The 19,193-nt window shown below is 51.5% G+C and overlaps 7 protein-coding genes and 2 non-coding genes across 9 annotated transcripts; 4 read left to right on the top strand and 5 right to left on the bottom strand.

The window, feature by feature from the left end:
- Positions 1 to 156: 156 nt before the first annotated feature.
- On the top strand, positions 157 to 985 carry BDW74DRAFT_153474 (uncharacterized protein). The gene is made up of 2 exons (XM_073724532.1): positions 157 to 286; positions 344 to 985. Exon 2 carries the CDS (start codon positions 485 to 487, stop codon positions 752 to 754), a length of 270 nt encoding a protein of 89 aa, XP_073583496.1. The 5' UTR covers positions 157 to 286; positions 344 to 484; the 3' UTR covers positions 755 to 985.
- An 86-nt stretch (positions 986 to 1,071) lies between these two features.
- On the bottom strand, positions 1,072 to 1,158 carry BDW74DRAFT_t133. Its single transcript has one exon. It is a non-coding gene; the product is annotated as a tRNA-Pro (tRNA).
- A 1,069-nt stretch (positions 1,159 to 2,227) lies between these two features.
- On the bottom strand, positions 2,228 to 4,097 carry BDW74DRAFT_178343 (uncharacterized protein; the record flags this gene model as incomplete). Its single annotated transcript, XM_073729177.1, has 4 exons — positions 2,228 to 2,896; positions 2,944 to 3,235; positions 3,329 to 3,890; positions 3,941 to 4,097. 4 exons carry the CDS (start codon positions 4,095 to 4,097, stop codon positions 2,228 to 2,230), a joined length of 1,680 nt encoding a protein of 559 aa, XP_073583495.1.
- A 1,169-nt stretch (positions 4,098 to 5,266) lies between these two features.
- Positions 5,267 to 5,364, bottom strand: BDW74DRAFT_t132. The gene has a single exon. It is a non-coding gene; the product is annotated as a tRNA-Pro (tRNA).
- Positions 5,365 to 7,700: 2,336 nt separating this feature from the next.
- Positions 7,701 to 8,352, top strand: BDW74DRAFT_178342 (uncharacterized protein; the record flags this gene model as incomplete). The annotated part of the gene is made up of 3 exons (XM_073729176.1): positions 7,701 to 7,936; positions 8,009 to 8,131; positions 8,223 to 8,352. 3 exons carry the CDS (start codon positions 7,701 to 7,703, stop codon positions 8,350 to 8,352), a joined length of 489 nt encoding a protein of 162 aa, XP_073583494.1.
- A 1,591-nt stretch (positions 8,353 to 9,943) lies between these two features.
- BDW74DRAFT_178341 (uncharacterized protein) lies at positions 9,944 to 10,420 on the top strand (the record flags this gene model as incomplete). Its single annotated transcript, XM_073729175.1, has 3 exons — positions 9,944 to 10,140; positions 10,222 to 10,284; positions 10,339 to 10,420. The coding sequence occupies 3 exons, from the start codon at positions 9,944 to 9,946 to the stop codon at positions 10,418 to 10,420; spliced, it is 342 nt and encodes a 113-aa protein (XP_073583493.1).
- A 2,124-nt stretch (positions 10,421 to 12,544) lies between these two features.
- BDW74DRAFT_168005 (uncharacterized protein) lies at positions 12,545 to 14,533 on the bottom strand (the record flags this gene model as incomplete). Its single annotated transcript, XM_073726761.1, has 7 exons — positions 12,545 to 12,846; positions 12,877 to 13,244; positions 13,303 to 13,490; positions 13,554 to 13,882; positions 14,014 to 14,178; positions 14,252 to 14,326; positions 14,407 to 14,533. 7 exons carry the CDS (start codon positions 14,531 to 14,533, stop codon positions 12,545 to 12,547), a joined length of 1,554 nt encoding a protein of 517 aa, XP_073583492.1.
- A 1,024-nt stretch (positions 14,534 to 15,557) lies between these two features.
- BDW74DRAFT_178339 (kinase-like domain-containing protein) lies at positions 15,558 to 17,013 on the bottom strand (the record flags this gene model as incomplete). The annotated part of the gene is made up of 3 exons (XM_073729174.1): positions 15,558 to 16,279; positions 16,341 to 16,809; positions 16,969 to 17,013. The coding sequence occupies 3 exons, from the start codon at positions 17,011 to 17,013 to the stop codon at positions 15,558 to 15,560; spliced, it is 1,236 nt and encodes a 411-aa protein (XP_073583491.1).
- An 804-nt stretch (positions 17,014 to 17,817) lies between these two features.
- Positions 17,818 to 19,179, top strand: BDW74DRAFT_153468 (uncharacterized protein). Its single transcript, XM_073724531.1, has 2 exons — positions 17,818 to 18,427; positions 18,499 to 19,179. The coding sequence occupies exons 1-2, from the start codon at positions 17,868 to 17,870 to the stop codon at positions 18,992 to 18,994; spliced, it is 1,056 nt and encodes a 351-aa protein (XP_073583490.1). The 5' UTR covers positions 17,818 to 17,867; the 3' UTR covers positions 18,995 to 19,179.
- Positions 19,180 to 19,193: the final 14 nt, after the last annotated feature.

Genomic DNA, 19,193 nt, shown 5'->3' with positions numbered 1-19,193 from the left:
TCTCCAGCTGCAGTGGTGCCTCACTAGGCCGTTTCGCGATAGCCTCACATGCTAGCTCACTTGGTGGGGACCACTCAGAGACGATGAATCGCTCCTCGATCGCAGCGGCCTAGGAAACGAATGGAGTAAGCAGAACATTCTGGCAACACTCTTTTCGATTTCTCTAGTAGGAAAAGACGAAGGACGAGTGTTGTGTTCGAAGGAAAAGGGAGGGGACACCGCTCCCACCTGAAGTGGAAGGGTGCATCACGGACGCTCCACTTCAACGGGAGGACCGTCAGCTGAAGTATGGTAGCATTCCCTCAATCGCAATGCTCAATGTTTGCTTACCGTCGAACCGCAGAAGACGTCGCGCAAATTCTTCATCAGCTCGGTGCCGCCGCTCTATTTCTCGAGTCATCTCGTCCAGCTCCATCCAAGAAGAGCTATTGGAGCTTCTTGACGATAAGGTCCTCACGACGGGCTAAACTCAGGAAGCGGCACTATGGTTACTCACGGGCAAAACACATGGCCCAAACGATACACCTGCTTATGCACGGGAGTAGAAATCAAGTTCACTAATCTAGTCCCGCCCGAAGACACCAATCTCTCCACCTTCACGCCATTTCTGGACGGAGAAAACAAACGGCTTTTCCTCGAGTTTATCGGGAAGATGCTGCACTGGGCCCGGAGCCGGCGGAGCGGGCAACGGCCAAGCAACTGTACAATGAACCCTGCCTTGACTTTAGGGCTTGATCTGTGCGTCGTACAATAGCGGCTTCTGTGCCAACTTTCTTGTTCGAGTCTCACATTGATCCACTTCGCATACAGTTCGTAGGCGGCCTTGGTTTTGCAGCCCCTCCATTTTCCGTCAAAGTTGAATGCGGAGTCTATGGGTAGCAGGGTTCCCTATGCCTCGACCGTGCATATAGATGGCAGGGTCATAATAACCAAGAGTGCCGCCCTCTCATGAGGAGACGATACGGGTCGAGGCTGTCAAGGCGCGTATTATTAGTGTTTCTTGAAAACGAAGTCTGGGAGCCGGGAGTCGTGACCATTATGGCAATATTCCAGTAATAAAAAAAGATATGAGGCCCGAACCGCGATTCGAACGCGGGACCTCTCGCAAATCAGACTGATAAGCCCAAAGCGAGAATCATACCACTAGACCATCCGGGCTGTTCATGGTGCTGTGTAGTACTTTTGGATTCTTCAATAATCCTTATCCTAGTGCCTTCCAATCACTATTGTACCGTAGTTACCGCATCTCCAGAACAACAAATATGTCGTGGTGGAGTACAGCGGTATAGATTTAGAGACAAGACATTAGGCACAGATAAGGTACGCAAAGACCCCGGCCATTCTACGTCTTGCTGTCTCGGTTCACATACGATATCCTCCGCAAGCTTCATAGCTCAAGAATTATTGTCAATGTCAACGAACCCTGCTCCCGAGACGTCTTAGACTCTTGGTCGCCTCTTATACGTCTTGCCAGAACTAGATTTCAGGAACCAGCGGATACTTTTCGGCCACGTTGCTTTGACAAGCGCCGGCAAGCATTAATTGCGAGCTTATCTACCAAGACCTCAAAAGTGTCATGCGCAGTAGCATCCTCGTAATCTATTTATGTCGGTCATCTAGTCGATTTAACCGATATTCGGCAGCCGGCACAACCCCATCCATTTTCCATACACCTTTGCTTAACCTAGCTACACTTTGTTTCTCATACGCGGTGTCTGTATGTGCATATTTCTATGTAACATTTGATTCCTGATAGATACCGTATGGGGGCACTTTATTCAACAGTTGAAACCTCATCTCCAGTTCAAGCTCAAATTTCATCCACCTTCCTCTTCCGCACAGGCATGTTGACAGACTCGGCCTCGGCTACGGCCACGGCCAACCTCTCAGCCTCAATCAGAGCAGCCATCCGGCCAGCTATACTCAGCGACATGTCGAAGTAGATGTCAGGCTTGCGTGGGTAGAGCGTCAAGTCGAACCCCGGGGTTTGTTGAAATGCTTTCCACAACACACTTAGCTGTCCCCCGCGGATAGTTGGATATTCATGCGGGAGCCAATTGGTCTTTTTATCCGATATAGCACATGGGTACACTGCCACTATAAATCTGGGCGGCGTGTGGCCGGTCCACCGAGCTTTGACCGTTTTGGCTGCTTCACAGTTCTTGCCTTGACACCTGACCTGAACCCAGCCCGGGAGCTCTCCAAATTCCTCTCGGCGGAGCAGAAATCACGCGCTAGATTGGTCTAATGATTTGCCCTGTAATAAGCTTTGCCTCGCAGACGTGTACCCTATCAGGCCGTCTAGCGGTACAAGCCCCGGGTTTTGCGCCTTACAATCTCGCCGACCACAGTTCGATTTCGAGCAATACCAGAAAACGTAGCGGTCAGGGTCAGACTTTGACCAGTAAGGGAAGGGGTCATCCAGATGCTCCTTACCGCAAGCAGAACACTTCCGTGCGACCACATCGTTCGGGGGCTCACGAAGAATCAGCAGACTATCAAATGTCCGTCTTCTTGGACGAACTATAGCCCAACTGTATGCAGTCAAGACCGTTGTTGCAAGAGTCAGGATGTCAAGACACACGGGACTTCCTTCACATCTTTGAAGGAGGTGAAATGCAAGCTCGAGGTCTGATCGGCTGGAAATCACTCGCTTGTTGAACTTTAGACCAGCTTGGTCCTGTATGAATTCAACGAGCGGACCGGGTAGGTCGTCCCAGTCCCAGCAATCTGACCCCTCAATAGCTCCTGGAAGATCTTCCGGAAGATGACTTGAATTTCGACTCTCTACCGCTTTTTTCACATTTGAGAATATGTTGCTTTCAGGGACAAACGTGGATATCAATTCGCCCAGGCCCTGCCAGTATTGTGCTATTTTTTGAAGTCGAAGGCTTCTCTGCCGGGAATTAGCAGAAGACCACGGGATTTCAGAGCAGCTCTTACCAGAGCACTATCGTCAACGGCCTTCTCTCTATTGGCGTCCTCACGCACCTGGCCAGCTTGGAGTTGATTTAGGAGATGGAATGCACCTCTCAACCCCTGCTTGTCTTCATTAGTGGCGCGTACATGATGGGATCCCTCGCCAGATATAATGGCGTTCGGGAAAGCCCTCTTCAACTGGGCTGCTGCTTGGCCTTTCCAACCGTCCCTACAAGCGCTGATTTTCCGTGGCACGCACAAGTTCTGGGGTAGTCGTGGGTCAAGCTCGTAGAACCTCGGGGCAATTTTGATTCCGCTCAATAGAGCAGCAACATCCAATGCTCGACCTTGCGGAATACCAAACCGGCGAAGCCATTCTTAAGCTCTGCCTTTGTCACTCTTGGCATACATGAAGCGTTGAGGGTGAGCAACGAAGATGACGAAACGTCTCGAGGCTGTTTTGTTTGGCGTTAACTCTAGATGTAGAACAAGGTCAGCAAACTCGCCCCAGAGGCGAAAGGGCACCAGATCGATTTTCTTGAGCATACGCTGGCGAACATTTGCCCCCCAACAAATCTCCACCTTCGCTTTCATTGCTGGTCGGAGCGCAAAGGTGAACTCCTCGTGAAGATCGAAGAGGTCATCGGGGCAGACGTCCTCGCAATGCCTGCTGGCATCCCTCCGAGCAACGTGGTCAAAGAGCAAACAGTTGTTGTCCACGGGGAAGCCGGCTCTGGCGAGTTGAGCGAGGGACGAATTCGAGACGTCCTGGGTTTCTTGATAACACGGATCATCAACACTGAAAGTTGGATTATAAAGGTGGCAGGCCACAGCAGCGTCTAGCCTGCCACTTGGGCGCACCAAGTACTCTCTGGGCCCGGGGACGCCTCGTTCCGCCCACCACGCGACTTCCCTTTCGCAGAGATGTTCGAAGGCCTCATCGAGGTCCCAGCCACCGACGGGTTTCTGACCTGCTCATGAATCAGCGCTAGTCAAACTCCTGAAGGACTCGGATTCTAACCTCGGGAATCCGCGGATTCTTCGAGCTCTTGCTGTTCGAGTCTGCGGATGAGCACTAAAAGCTTCCAGGCGTGGAGCAACTCCTGCTTCGGCAGAGAATCCTGGGGGTCTGGCAGCCAGAGATTCCCGTATAGGCGTATTGGTTTGCCGCCCCGCATGCTGAAGTTGCTGAAGTTGAGCCAGGTGTAGTGAAACGAACGCACTGGCTTTGATAGGAAAATGTTGGGGAGGGGCGGTTTAGTTGGAAAGAGTGACACTGGGAGTAGAAGATAAATGTGGACTAGATGTTGTTACGCCTATGCCTCATTAACTGTAGCCCGGATGGTCTACTGTAGTGGTAAGTTGTTTTGACATAACCTAGCCAATCAACACTCTCTGTCAAACCTATAATACCATAACAAGGTGTATGAATTGATCCTTTATATCCTAGTGGTATAAAACCCCTCTTAGATGCGATACTCTCTAACATGAAGATAGGTATGTTTCTCGCTTTGAGCTAACAGTCTAATTTGCGAGAGGCCCACATTCTGTCTTTTTTTTTTATAGTAGCCCTTGTGCTAAATCCAATCAAACATGCAGTATTGGCCTATGGATAGATCAATACCATTCTCGTATTCCCCAGCTATGTACTCCTACAGGACGCCTTCCCGTCAAGAGCACTAGTCTGCGACTTGGGCTTGCATTGCATACCGAGGAGCAAGGAGTGTGTATGTATATTTATCGCAGTAGTAGGTACAATAACCACAAGAGGGCCGAACTTATGTATCAGAGGTATCTGAGTTCTTCGGGCGAATATGCTCTGTTCGCTTGGATAAGAGTGTTCGTGAGGCATCTTGGCCCCCAAATCTATGTTTTGTGGTAAACTGGCAAGGTTAGTTTAGTGCCTCCTCATCAGGTCGGCATTGTGTGGTTGTCAGGTGAGTAGGTCTTGTAGCTTTCGTTTGTTCGAGGCCGTCTCGCGGATGGAGGTACCATAGTAGATTCGGAACAGGTTGCAATGCTTTAATTGTGCAGCCGGATGACCCTAGGTTGTAAAAAGGTATTATATATGTATGTAGATTGGGTTGGGAATCGGCCGTGGTTACCAGACACTGCATATTCAAACACTCCGTCGCTGTAGGTAGCTAAGCCCGAAAAGCAAGCTTTGCTGCTGGCGGGTTGATACAGATCTCGACCGGCCGAAGCTTCGGGCAGGTAACCCTCGTGTGGAAAATTCACATTTTTACCCGTATTTTAGGAAAGGCTACTTTACTTACTCGCTACTAGTGACAACAATTGTTGAAGGTAAAAAAGAAGTAAATAAGAGTGATTGATGAAAAAAAAACTGGGCCCGAACCGGGATTTGAACCCGGGGCCTCTCGCAATTCAGTTTTTAAGACTAAGGGTGGACCCGAAGCGAGAATCATACCACTAGACCATCCGGGCTGTTGTGTTACGATTTAATTTTTACAACGCTCTATAAAAGGAACATCCAAACACCCTCCAACTCTAATCCCTCTCAACTCTGCAAGATCATAACTCGGAAATCCATTTCAGATTGTTCGAAAAAAAAACATTAAAAAAAAAAAAAAAAAAAAAAAAAAAAAAAATACTCTGCCAGTCGGTGAATACCTTGTTATCGAGTCAAGACTGAACCCCGAATATTTGCAAGGCTTTGAACAGCGCATGGTAGGGCAAGTCGCCCTGAGCCCGGGACTCGAAAATTTATTCCCATGCTCGCAGGCAAAATCCCAACAGTCGCCACTGCACAATCTTCGTCGGCTGTTGGAAAACTCTGAAAGAAAGGGCGAAGTATAAGTTGACCTAGACTCGTGTGGCAACTAGATGTGAGAAAAAAAAAAAAAGAAAAAAAAAGGTAGAAACTTGAACTGGGGGCAAAAATATTTAATTGTGGACGGACCATGCGTCACTTCAATAATAAATATTCTGCAGGAGATGATTAAAACTAACTAGGAACAACTTAGACCTCCTCAATTCCAGACCCTTTTAGATGCTGAGGAGCATGACCCAACCGAGAAATTGTTCTCCTTGACCACATACAAACTAAAGGTCTTTCCTCTAGGGTGCACCATGTCCCAAGCCCAAACCTTGCAACGCTTCAACGGATGCACCCGTGGACCTGCATTCCACTCTCCGGAAGAATTCAATCAGCGCTGCACCAAACCGCATGAAATATCTGAATAGTCCCCCCATACGGTTTTCCGGTTCTTGGATTCAAGGCATATTTGCCATCCCGTGCGCAAAGTGCTAGGACGGCTATGTATACCACCATACCTATATCCGAGGTCTCTCGGAGGGGTCTTGGGCGTGATCAACCGACTGGGTGACAGCAACAAACGTACCTAGGTACGAACTTCTTGAGGGTTATGAGAGGGAAGTCGGTTGCGGTGCATGTGCGGTCCCCTGTGCATACCATACCTTTGGTGCGGGTGCGGGCGCCGGGGAGACGATGCCCGAGAGTATATGTGTGGTTCTGAAACTGGATTTTAGTGCGGCGGTGGGTAAGGATGGGTGGTTTAGTGTTTTGTGGTTAATTCGGATGAGGAGGTGGGCTAGGAGGTGGGTTACAAGGTGAAGTTGGATGGGATGTGTATGCCGGATGGAGGGGGTCAGGTGGAGGTGTATACCGTGGGAGGGAAGGGGTTTGAGACGGGGGATGAAAACAGCAAACAGCGAGGGTGATGAGAGGGTTAACACCAGGAATGGCAGCTGGGATGGGAAGGGAGATGTGTTTGAGTTCCAGAGGTTGAGCTTGACGATGCTCAGGTGGAAGCTGTGAGCAGAGGCAACCTAATTGATTCTGCAAGGTCTTCCTAGCAAGACTTATAGATGCGAATCAGCAATAGAAAGTTTACCCAACTAGATATTTAATGATCATGTATCGTCCTTCTACAAGCCGCTAGGCCATCGTTAGGTATGCAGTACTAGTACCAATCACCTACGCGCCCTACTGCAGCAACTTTCTCACATACAATTCAGGGCACATCCAGTTAGTATGAAGAGTAACTAATAATGAAATAATTGAGCTCAAAGAAGAGAAACAACCGTAACCAAGACAGCTAAGATCGAGTATTTTCGGTTGTAGAGGAAAATAAAGGAGTTGTTTCTATCAAAGGGAACTAAGATATGGTAGTAATAGCAATCTTATGAATCTGGGGATTAAGACGAGATACCTAAAACAGTACCGTCCTTATATACCCATCTTAATTAAAGTATCTCAAAGAACTAATTCCAGGTGAGCGGACATACTCTAGGTACCCCCGCGTTATTGCTGGACCTCGGGCGACCAGAATCTACCCATCCGCAACCAATGTACGGTGACATCCACAGTAATTTCCTTAAACGTTGAAGGTTGGCTGCATAAAAATAGCTGACACCGTCCTTTTAGGTTCGGACCGAAGGCCTGAAGAAGAACCCGTTCCGTGGCCGCACAGGTAACTTATGCTGCAGATCGCATGAGCCAAGAAGGCGTCATTATCACGAGCTTGGTGTAATGCGCACTATTATATACAGTCTACTCCGCAATAGAATTCCTCCGAAAAATTCTCCGAAATCTTCTCCGATCAGCAAATAATGAGGTTAAAATTGCTTGCGACAACCTCGGAAGTTGACCTGGTATAGGGGGAGGGGGAGGGGGAGATGGAGATGAGGGCGGTTGTGGAGCTCTACCATATTATAAGGGGATATAAATACTCCAAAGAGCCGATTATTACAACAGATAAATCCCCATAATCACTTATCGCAACTATTGTTTGAACAAAATGCTGTCCTTCCACATAACCACCACATCTCTCGCCCTCAGGCTTCTTCCCATCCTAGCCCTAACCCTCGCCGCCCCCTCTTCATCAGGACACGATGATCTCACCAAACGCTCCGTGACCTGCCTAACAGTCGGGTCCACCGCAACCGCAACATGGACAAACAGCGCCGGCCAGACATGCACCTTCTCCGGCGTCGTCGGCAGCAACTACGGCTCCAACAGCGCGGGGTCGGGAGAGTACGTTGCGTCCACTCCTGACCACTCCTTCTCCTCACATACTTTTAAACGTGACGCTGATATACGCGATAGCTACTCCTGCAACGGCCGCTGCGGCGCCGGCTGCACGGGCACCGCGCTGGGGAACGCGTATACACAGGACTGCTTCTCGCATGACATCTGCTCTTATTTCGAGAATGCGAGTGGGGGGTCGAGGTGTGCCCACCTCACATCAAACTTGCATCACATGATTTGCTGCAAGGGAGTCTGGGTGTGGTTTACTGATTTGTCTTTTTTTGTATCATAGTGATCCCAATTGCGGCGCGGCGTATGATGCCGCGGTTGACGATACCCTGCTTGGGGTTGCGTATGGGTGCTCGCAGAGTAACCCGTCGAATGCGGTCGCGAAGCCGGCTGGGAGTCCGAGTTGCCAGTGAGAGGGCTTGACCGGTCAAAAGGTATGGTATGATAGAGCTGTGAGAGCTGGGTGATGTGAGATCAATACCATATGGGGCGGACGTTTACGTGTACCCGCCCCGAGGAAGTGAAGAAGGGCAAAAGGCAAACTATGGGTACCATAGTTACTTCTGGCGGCGATGGGGCTCTGATCACTTTTAAAAATAGCAAGTCGACTATGAGGAGTGATATAGGCGGCATCACGGTATGATGTGTGTAGTAGGGATGACCAGACTCAACTGAAGCGTCCGGGGTCCGTTTATAATCATTTATTCAATTCTCTAGGTTCAGCTCGGGTACTAGAAGCTAGTGTCGGGAGAGAGAAGACTGATTTGTCGGGACATCTATTTGAGCCGGTAACAATTATGGTCATGGAGCTCGCCAAACTTGTACAGACATCTGGGTAGGGAATAATTGGCAATCAAGTGCCCAGGTGGCTGATATGCTCTCCCGGAAGCCCTAAGAAAGCCAACCATTTGTCAACATTCCTCCCAACAACCATAGTGAGACTCCCTTTTACTATCAGTGGCATGAACCTAAGCACACTAGCTCACATGCATGTCTTTATGAAAAGTCTTAGCGCATGCAGGGTTCAGCCTCGTTTCGGACCTGGCCTGTACACGTACCCCCCAGTTAAGGGCGAAAAGGGACAGTGACAAATGCGTGAGTCTGGATTCATGAGCGAAGCACAGAATAAGACTACTTCCGTAGGATCTGGTGAGGTAATCATGGTTCTATTGTACCATACTCTGCCAGCCCCAAATCAGAGCTGTTTTGGAGAGTTCGAGCCCCGGAGCCAAAGGTATACCTACGCCCAATCTCAGATCATAAAGGCAAACAAATAGAAAGCAACCGCCAATTTTGGTTTCTTATCCCTCCTTTCTCGTATCATGCTCTATCTCTGGTTCTTATAGATTGACTTGACGGTCAGCGTTCCTTCCCTCATTCATAATCCTCAGTGCTGCCTTCCGTCTCTGCCATCGCCGTGCTAAAAGAGCACGAAAACCCGCAATGGCCACTGAAATACCACCCCCCCGATATGCAACCCGATGCACTCGATGCCAATCTTGCTTTTGGTGAATAAACTGCCTATTCCCCCAGGTCACGTACTGGGTACCGGTACCCCTAGCTAAAAGCCACCAGTCCTCCCCCACACAAGCGCATCCTCTCAAACACCCCCTCCAGACACAGCGCCTGGGTCCAAACGCTGCGGATCGACGTCCTGGACGAAGAAGGTAGCGTCAAGTCGTACTTCTGCAAGGTGCCCTCAGCCACATACCCACCCACCAAATTCCATCCCACAAAGGGGAAATACGGCTTCCATGTCCCCACGCATCTGGCTTATTTGCCGAATGATAATACATGGCAGGATAGCTGGGAGGGGTGGTTTGCGCAGGCGATGAGGCGGATGTTCGAGCATGAGGAAATTTCACATGGACAAGATCGGAAACTCGATGAGCTTAGAGATGCGCTCTATTCCAAGGTTATACCGCGGCTCCTTCGGCCGCTTGAGACAGGTGGAAGCACGATAAAGCCGTGTCTGATCCACTCGGATTTATGGGCGGGAATGCAATGCCGGAAAAGGATAATCCGGAAAAGGTGGTCATCTTTGACTCCTGCGTATTCTGGGGCCACAATGAAGTCGAGCTGGGTGTTTGGCGGGCGGAGCGGTATAAGATGGGTATGCCCTACTTTGACGCGTATAAGAAGGTCATGGGGGTTTCGGAACCGAGGGAGGATTGTGATGCTCGGAATGCGCTTTACGCTATGTAAGTGTGATGACGGGTGTTGTTTGATCTATCATATTGAATTTTGTGGTATGCTAACTTGTTTATTCTGTGGTATGGTAGTCGCTATGACCTCCTTTGGTCTGCTCTTTTTCCGGATGAGATCAAGTATAGAGATATGAAATGGTATAGTACAATACGCTCCAAGTGAGGAAATGATTTCTGACCGTGGAGATATAGGGCAATGGCTGAGATGCAACGCCTTGTCGGCAAATTCCCCAAAGTGTACGAGGCCTTCGAAGCTGAAGCTGGAGTTAATTAGGGCTATCCATATGGTTGCAGCCGCGCAATCAGGTTGTCTGCAGTGGCTTCCATTCACAGCGCTCATAAACTGGCATACCATACATGCCCTGCGAGGCAACCGACTGTTTCACCAATCAGGTTAGATTTTCCATACGCATTTCCGTTGCGCCTAGACCTCCTGCATCTGCTGCTCCCCCTCCTCCTGCCCCTGCACCATCGCCCTCGCCCTCGCCCTCTCCCCCCTCCACTCCACCCCCCTCACCCCCAAAACCCACAAAAGCGGCAAACAAACCATGTTGAGCGCAATATACAAGCTAAAACACCACCAAATGCCAATTCCTCTTACAAGAGGCTCCAGCAGCGCAACCGCCCCCGCCGCAACCGCACAGCGCACAATATTATAGCTTGCCTGCGCCGTAGCGCCACAATCCACATTGATATCTGTAAGCAGTGTCCCGCAGATAACGAACATCACGACCTGGGATCCGCCCGTGAGGAACTGCATAGTTAGTGGGATGACGATGTGGCTACGGACGTCGACAAACTAGGCGTAGGCGAGTGTTGCGATAGAAGATGTGATGAGGAAGGTGAGAATCGAGCGCAGGCGTGCCTTTTCGAGGGGGAAGGTGGGCATATGCATGACACTGGCCGGGGGGCTTTCGTGTGTACCGTTAGATAGTACTGTGGGTGAACCGGGACATGATGGGAACGACGCTAACTTGGAAGTCATGGTCCATCAGTCTTCCCGTTAAAAATGCAGCGAGGAGTCCGCCGATTCCGTCGGGGAGGAACGTCAGTCCTGAGGTTAGACTCTCTGGAGAATGTGCTGTTGCCATACTTGTTGAGAGCGAGGTACCCAGGGCGCTGAAGATGGCGTACTGGATGCTGCCGACGACGATCATGATGAAGGTGGCTTTGTCTCGCAGGATTCGTAGGCAGGAGATAGGATTTGGGATCAGGTTCTTCAAGCGGAAGGTGCCGGTGCCGGCCCTGGGCATTTCTGACGCCCCTGGCCCCGTCTCATCCACGGCCACGACCGCATTACCGTGCTTGCGGTTCCTGTACATATAGTATATCGACATATTAACCCTCGAGCGCGGATTCCCACTTCCATCCCCGACAATATTCCCACACGGCTCCGGAAAGAACAGCACGAGGGCAAGTAAATTAACACCCGACACAACCCCCAGAACCCAAAAAACCCACTGCAACACCATCCAACACCCCGCACAACCGCCCCCGCAGTAACCGGCGCCAGGGCCGGCGCGGCATTCGTAAACGTCAGCAAAACCCCAACATACCATACCCGCCCTGGGGCCGCTCAGCAGGCGTCGTCAGATCCCCGACGCCCCGGCGCTCTACATACAGCGCAGGACCACAAGAGCCGCGTACCTCTTCTGCGCCGCGATACCTAGGTTTGCTGCTGTGTAGGTGATGAAGGAGAGGATCGTGGCGGGGAGGAGGCCGGCAATTATCAGGTATGCTGAGAAGGTGAGGTTTATGGCGGAGATGGGGACGTGGAGGGTGTGTGAGAGGGGTTGGATTGCGGGGTAGAAGGTGAAGGAGGAGAGGCCGGAGAATCGGGCAGTGATGGAGACTTGGTGGGTGATGGCTTTTTGTTGGAGGGCCGTGAAGATGGTGAGGGGGGTGGAGATGGAGATGGAGGAGCCATGGTATGGTATTTAATGGGGGCAGGGCTCCAGGTCCCATGCCGGGAATCTTGGTAGAACTATATGGTATTGGTGGGGAATTCAAAGGAAGCTGGGAGGGAAGACATCATTATGGGAATGATTGATGTGCGTCTGGTCGTGGTTTGTCAGCTTCTTTCCTTTGTCTGTTTCTTTGTGGCCTGGGCACCCATGGGTAAGTTACTCAGGTAGATTAGGTACCTTGAATTCAGACCTAGAGAGATACCTTACCCACTGAGTCAACCGCTAAGCGAGGGAATACAACCACCTAAACTTGTCCAGTAATAAGTATCAATAGGCAGCTACGGATCAGGATATAGAAAAGGTATGATTCCACGGTTTCAGGTCTCTCTTCAGGGCTCCAGGTTCAGATATTAATGAGGTCTCGGAACTTGCTAAAGGCATTAACGTAAAGTGTCTTTTATATTGAAAGCAGTTGCATTGCATTCAAAAATTCACTGTCCACCTCGAGACACATCCCCATTCCCTGAATCCAACTCATGCACAAATCGCATCTCGCTCTCCCCTGTCCCCAACTCACTCAGCCTAGCCCTAGCTCTGGTACTAGTGCTAGGGTTCTTGCCAGCCAGCTCCGAAACAACATCCGCGTCTTCATCCCTCTGCTTCCTTCGTCGACGAATAAATAAGTAGATAAGAGCGACAACAATAACGACACCTGCAACGCCACCGACTACGCCCCCTGCTATAGCAGCTGTGCTGGGTGCATCGGAGTCATCGCCACTGCCAGAACTCTCCCCTGGCCGTTCCGCAGGCATCTCAGACATACTAACCTCATCGGCAGCCTCTGACGCAGTTTTATTCATCAGGTCCGTGAAAAGCACCCGTAGTTTCTCATCCGCCCATCTTTCCGGGCTCTGGTGTGCCTTCAGATCCTCCTTCGTTTCCTCTGGAATCACGTACCCGCTCAGAGACGGATTATACTCCCTTAGCACAATTTCACTCTGGGCATCGTATACGAACGCCGCGTCTTTGTAGCATCCTGCCTCAGCGTCCCCGATATCAGCCCACGCTTGACGCCCGCCGAGGATGAAGATTTGACGTCCGTAGTTCTGGTTTAGGCAGGTGTGTGTCATACGGCCTTTTGTCAGCCCGGCTGCGGTGTACCATGTGAAGGACGGAATACTGAGATAAGACCTGTCGAGAGTAATTTGTTAGGGAGCTGAGTGAGTATTCCATAGGGAGAGGGACGAACACTCCCTTAATGATTGTGTGCGTCATCAGATCCGCGCCACTGATAACGTAAATCTGGAAAGAGGATGAGCCTGGTTCGTGGACGGCTGCTGCGCAGAATTGTGTGCGAGGTGTGATGGTGCCGGTTGTGCTTTGGTTATACCAGTGCCCCCCGGCGATGTCGTAGACTTGAATGGAAGTCCATGGGTTCTGTAGACCAAGTTAGATTGCACGCTGCGAGATCCTAAACAATAAGGGAAGGGGAAGATAAACCGGCATCAGCTGGGCATTGATCCCATCTTGGACTGATGGTACCTCGCCGCCAATACAGATCAAAACCCCTTGTTCTCCAGCAGGTATGTATACGAGCGCCCCCTCCTGGACAGATGTGAACGGGGCCTCGAGAAGCTTAAACTCCCCGGTCGTCGTGTTAAACTGGACCATTCCGCTGGCGTATCTCTTCGTGGCATCAAAGATAGAAGACGTCGTCTCGCTGCTCTGGTATCCGCCGAGCCAGTACGAGGCTTGGAGTTCGGGGACGTTGACGTATGCTAGATGGTGCATCAGAGTGGTTAGTACCATAGATTTAACTCGGAATTGTACTTAAGAAGTGACGGGGTTATACCACCAGCAACCAGCCGCGCGGGCGTTCCATTCGTCTGCCGCACCTGCCATTCGCCCTCTGCGATCTCGTACGCCCAGAGCCGCTCGTCTATCCATCCCCATGTCCCACATGGTCCGCGTCCGCCGTAGCTGAACAATGTTGTGTTCTCATGGTTTGACCAGAATGCTTGGCCGTTCGCCGTTGGGGCTTCCGGGGGTATCAGGCTGAGTTTGTAGTTTGCCGGCTCGCGTAGGTTGACCTTGGCAGAAAGATCTAGAGTCACGAGATAATTGTCTGTAAGACGAAGAAAGTGTTAGCAAGAAAGAAACTACCTACCCTAGCTATCAGAAGAATGAGCGTTGTATACTTGACGTATCGTTATCTGCTGAAAGCTGAGCGCCGCTGAGACCGGTCATATACAGAACGTTGTCGGCGATGGTTGCTAAACAAGAACATACCATAGTCAATGTTAATCTTTTCTCAATGCATTGGACAGGCATCAATAATTTAAGGCACGCATACCACCAAACTTGAAGTTCCGACAGAACCCCCCAGACAGGTCCGTCTGCACCCCTCGCTTCGCCAAAGTCGCACCTATTATACGAGCCCCCGCAAGAAGCAGAAGCAGCGACCGAAGCAGCATCGCCATTGTCTGCATCGCAGTCGCCCCAGCAGAATCTATATATTCTTAGGAAAGAAAGTCTTCAGGGTATGAAGAACGCCGATTTCACCATATATACCGAGAACATGCGCCCTGCTCCTGATCCCCGGCCCCTATCGCACATAGTCTATAGACCCAAGGAACAAGAAACCAGCGCGCGTATCCTGCAGCTTCCACTGGAGTGGCGGCTGCCAACAATCACATATAAAGATAGGATCCAATAAGTTGATTCTGCTCTGCATCGTGGCTGAAGGATACGAGGCTGGGAGTCTGGGCGCGCGCCACGGCGCTTGCTCTGGCCTGCCACGAGGGTGCAGGGTCGTTTTGGTCCGTCCGTAGCCTTGTAGATTGCCTATTTAGGTTTATGCTGGGACAATCTACTTGGGCGGTGGTCTCGTGGGCTAGGGTGCATGGTTCTGAGTATTGCTGGTGGATTGATTAGGCCGCCCCAGAAACAGGAGGTCGCTCACGGCGTCGACGTCAATGCCGTACCCTACCGACTAGAAGTCATTTGGCCATCTTTGCCTAACGCTACGCAGAGTGGTGCTGTTAAGGTCGAGGACAGGGAGATACGGTACATTGCTGAATGATGCTGCTTCCATATTCGTTCGAGATGTCCCGTGGCTGCTACCATACCTTGCCAATATACCAGCTCGGTCCACTCGGAGTATGTGATGATCGGCCAGCGGGATATTACTTTCGCAAGGTTGAATCACCCTACCTAGCATAATCAGCCGGTGCCGATTTTCATCGACGAGCGGGAACAACGACAGCTTGCGGTTGGGGACAGCAGAATGCCAAGTATAGGCATGGACAGCGCTTATATCTCCATTTAATTCTGGGTAGAAATGGTGTTGCGGTTGAGCTTCGCCTTCACGCGCCCCCGCCTGCAGGGGGATTGTTGCGGCCAGACTAGACTCCGACGAAATGGTGGGTGGTTGCCAAACACATACGATACGGTGATTCCAGCTCAGCCCTCTCGCTTCAACTGCCTGTCCCACGCCGACAATGCCTACTTGACCATATACTTCGAGGCAAGGAGTTGCTCAGCCGTTGGTCTTTCCCCAGGTTCGAACGACATCATGGCTCGGAGCAGATCCTCGAGTGCTTTGGGCTCGCCACCGGCAACATCCCACTCGCACGAATCAGGAGTCTCACCTCGGCCCATATCCCACATGCGCTGATGGAGGTGTCGGAATTGGGGCGTGTTGATGCGCGCGAAGTTGGTGATCCACAAGCCATCCTGGTTAAAGAACTTATGCCGATTTGCCCAAGCCTTCCACCACTCTTGCGGTGGCTGGCCAAGGACGTTTATCATCTCGCCAAGAATGTCGTCGGGGTCCCATGCAAATGTTTCAAATAGTGGGCGCTCACCCAGTACCTCATATAAGATGACATCAGAGTCCATATGTCCGCAGCCATGGTGATGGTTTTTTTGAAAAAGTCTTCCGGTGGACCATACAGGGCTGGCGTGTGAAGGTTGGAGAAGCGGTCTGCGACGCAATAACCGATGTCCCGTAGTCGGTGATGAGAACTTCAGGGCTCTGGAGCTCGTTTGAAGGCATGTTCCAGACCAGAGAGTGAGTGACATATCGTGGCGCATGGGGCGTGGTAGGTTTCCCGTCCATGCGCCGGATGGGGATTTCGAAGGGGTTGCTGAACCGGTCGTAGATTTGCGTTGCCGTAGATGGTCTAAATTAGGAAGACGGAGGAGGAAGTTGTGCAGATGGAGATCTGTTGTATGTGTTAGTCTAGATTGAGCAAAGAGTCGGGAGGATTCAGATGTCCACTCTACCTCCATGGCAAACGTCATTCGCATGCAAATAAGACCAGCCCATAATCAGCAGAGCAGCGAGAGACCTCGCAGCATCCAGCGGAAACGTGTAGTTGGTGCTATTCTCTTTGGAATGCGCGATGCTGCACCCTGCAGGCTCCCCGACCAAGCACCAATGCTGCCCGTTGGGCCCCTCAAAGAAGAACTGATCGAGCAAGGGCGGGATGAAACGTCGGCCGGGATGCTTCAAGGCGCTATTGGCAAGCCGCTCGAGAATCGTACCCTCCTGACTATCTTGTGATTTGGAAGGGACCAGGATCTTGAGTGATACATAGCGTTCGGTCCGGTGGTCGCGAGCAAGCCAGATGGTGGAATAGCCGCCAAACCCAAGCTTGTGGACAACGGTGTACCGGCCACCGCAGAAGCTGTCCCCAATGATCGTTGGATGATATCCGCTTGGCGTATCTTCCTCGAGATCCTCCACATCGGGCTCGGGGTGTTAGATGTCCTGATTGATGAACTCGGCCATGGAACTGAAGCAGCGAAATGGAGGAGCTGGCAAGGAGGCAGGATGACGAGGTGCAAATGGGAATCTCGCAAAGATCGCCTGCCCCCTTTATCGTGGAGCCGCCGCGCTACTAAGACGTACAAGAGCAAGTCTTCCTATGGGAGCAAGTCTCCAGCCGCCGCTCATGGCCTTGTGTCGTGGGGGTTGGAGGGGATGAATAGGATGGATGGCGCCTGGCATCCCCCCCGGCAATTAAGTACCTGGAGACCCGCCCGGGGAGGCACGAAATATCCAGCTTCTCACTTTTCACAGCGTCTCGGAGGTTCTCTTGCTAGAATTGACCTGGTAGCTAATTGCAATAGAATCCAAAACGACATATACACCGTGTCTCTACGCCCTTTTTCCAGTCTGCTGTCACGCGCCTATCCATGGAAGTGACTAGTGACTGTCCAGTGGCGCCAGGCTTCATAACGGCAGAACTCTTGGATTTTCAAGAGCAATTGACGGAGGAAACTTCTCGCAGAGATGAGGTTCGTGATGATCAACATGGATCATCTGCGGGATTACCCGGCCAGCCGTCTGAGACATCTTCAGTGCGTACTACGTTACATAAGAACACCCGGATATAGCGGCAGTGAGGATTCAGGGGCTGATCGGAAGCTCTCCGGAGGCTCATGGACCAGAACGCCCACACTCGGGCACCATTTGCGGCCAGGGTCCAAGGAACTGAAATTGCCCAGGCCAGGAGATATGCCCTGATAGGGACTAGACAGCAGCCCTAAGTCGCAGCTAATCCGCTGGAGGCTCTCTCAGTGGACCGGCGATTGGCGTTCCACTGGATCTGGTCCCTGCCAAGACTGTTAAGCGAGATTGCTTGAGCTTCTTTGAGTCTAGGCAGGTAGCAATGCTGCCAGTGGTGCCTGCCTGTAAACTGATAGAAAGCTTTTAAAAGAAGAGCTTTCCCCATTGATTGCTGGGCAAACGTCGCTCTTTCATTTCCCCAACCCACGCTCCTTGCTTGACCTCACGCTCGCTTCAAAATGGGTGGCATGAACGTTTCCGTCTCTGGGGGCATCTACACCTACTCCAACCTGGGCCCCATCACCACCACCTTCACTCCTCCCCCAACATGCACTGCGTCCGACCAGCTCGCACTGGCCACCAGCGATTCGGACTATGGTTACTTTGTGTGGTACTCTGCCCAATGCACGGCCACGGTCGAGTACACGGATTGTGTCCCTACCACAACCGCTGAACCGACTCAAAGCTTCCTGTACGGCGACGATTGGTACGGCTATGGCCAGTACTACTCTCCCGGTCTCTACTGCCCCAAGGGCTGGAAGACGGTCGGCATGGCGGCGCGCGATGCAAGCAGCGTCCTGACTTCGTCCGGTCTCTTGGTCCCCACGACCACTACTACTACGACCAGCACGAGGACTCCCGTCCCGACACCCTATGGCGATGACTACGATGAGTACGAGGACTACGACTACGAGGACTATGACTACGACGATGAGGACTACTACACCTACGAGGACCCGGTCTCTGTCCTGATGACCGCGCTTGAGCCGAAGCAGACCATGGCGCTTTGCTGTCCTGAGTATGCCTTCCCCTTGATCCCTGCACTCCGATCTATACAAGCACCTAAACTAACATCCCCGCCCTATCCAGACACATGACCGCCGACCAAGACGGCGCCTGCTACTCCGTCGTCGAAGACTACAAACCCACCACCGGATGCAACATCCAAACCGAATACGACTACGAGGACTACGACACCACCGTCTTCCCATACACACGCACCTTCGTCGACACCTACCGCGGCGAGACGACGACCGAAATCGTCAGCGGCACCACCACCGTCACGCTTTCCACGCCGACCGCCACGCACGCGATCACGATGTCGACAACTCTCGACGCCTACGAGCGCCGGTACCTCACGGGTATCTATTGGGCGCCCGTCATCACGATCCTGCATCATGAGACCGATTTTGAGAAGGTCGCCGAGGAGAGCAAGTCTGCCGAAGCTGCTGCCGACGCGAGCGAGAGCCCGAGCAATGCTGCTGGGAGGCTGACCGGGAACTCGGTGTGGGAGGGCGTTGGCACTGTTATGGGCATCTGGGCTGTCGCGGCCATCCTGGGTGGTGTCATGGTCTTGCCGTGGTAGATCTGTTGTTTATGGTCTTAGACTGTACTATACCTGTATATCAAAGTAATTTACTTCTATCTTGCTGGCTGAGCTCATGTTCGCTAGATCTTAATGTTAATCACTTCGATGTCTATACATTCTTTATTCCTCAACATGAGACCATGAGTACTGGCTATTAAAACCTCTTCAGGTGCGCATCATTGCATCCTACTCTATA

The sequence above is a fragment of the Aspergillus multicolor genome, assembly GCF_047715735.1.
Source record: "Aspergillus multicolor strain CBS 133.54 unplaced genomic scaffold BDW74scaffold_13, whole genome shotgun sequence".
Taxonomy (NCBI): Eukaryota; Fungi; Ascomycota; class Eurotiomycetes; order Eurotiales; family Aspergillaceae; genus Aspergillus; species Aspergillus multicolor.
Note: the sequence above shows the minus strand (reverse complement) of the source record. Positions and strands in the feature narration are given on the sequence as shown.

Bases quoted from the DNA above. Each gene is read 5' to 3' on its own strand.
- BDW74DRAFT_153468 (XM_073724531.1), top strand. From the start codon at position 17,868: ATGGGTGGCATGAACGTTTCCGTCTCTGGGGGCATCTACACCTACTCC. The intron at 18,428-18,498 runs GTATGCCTTCCC...CGCCCTATCCAG, and splicing joins ATGGCGCTTTGCTGTCCTGA to ACACATGACCGCCGACCAAG.
- BDW74DRAFT_153474 (XM_073724532.1), top strand. From the start codon at position 485: ATGGTTACTCACGGGCAAAACACATGGCCCAAACGATACACCTGCTTA.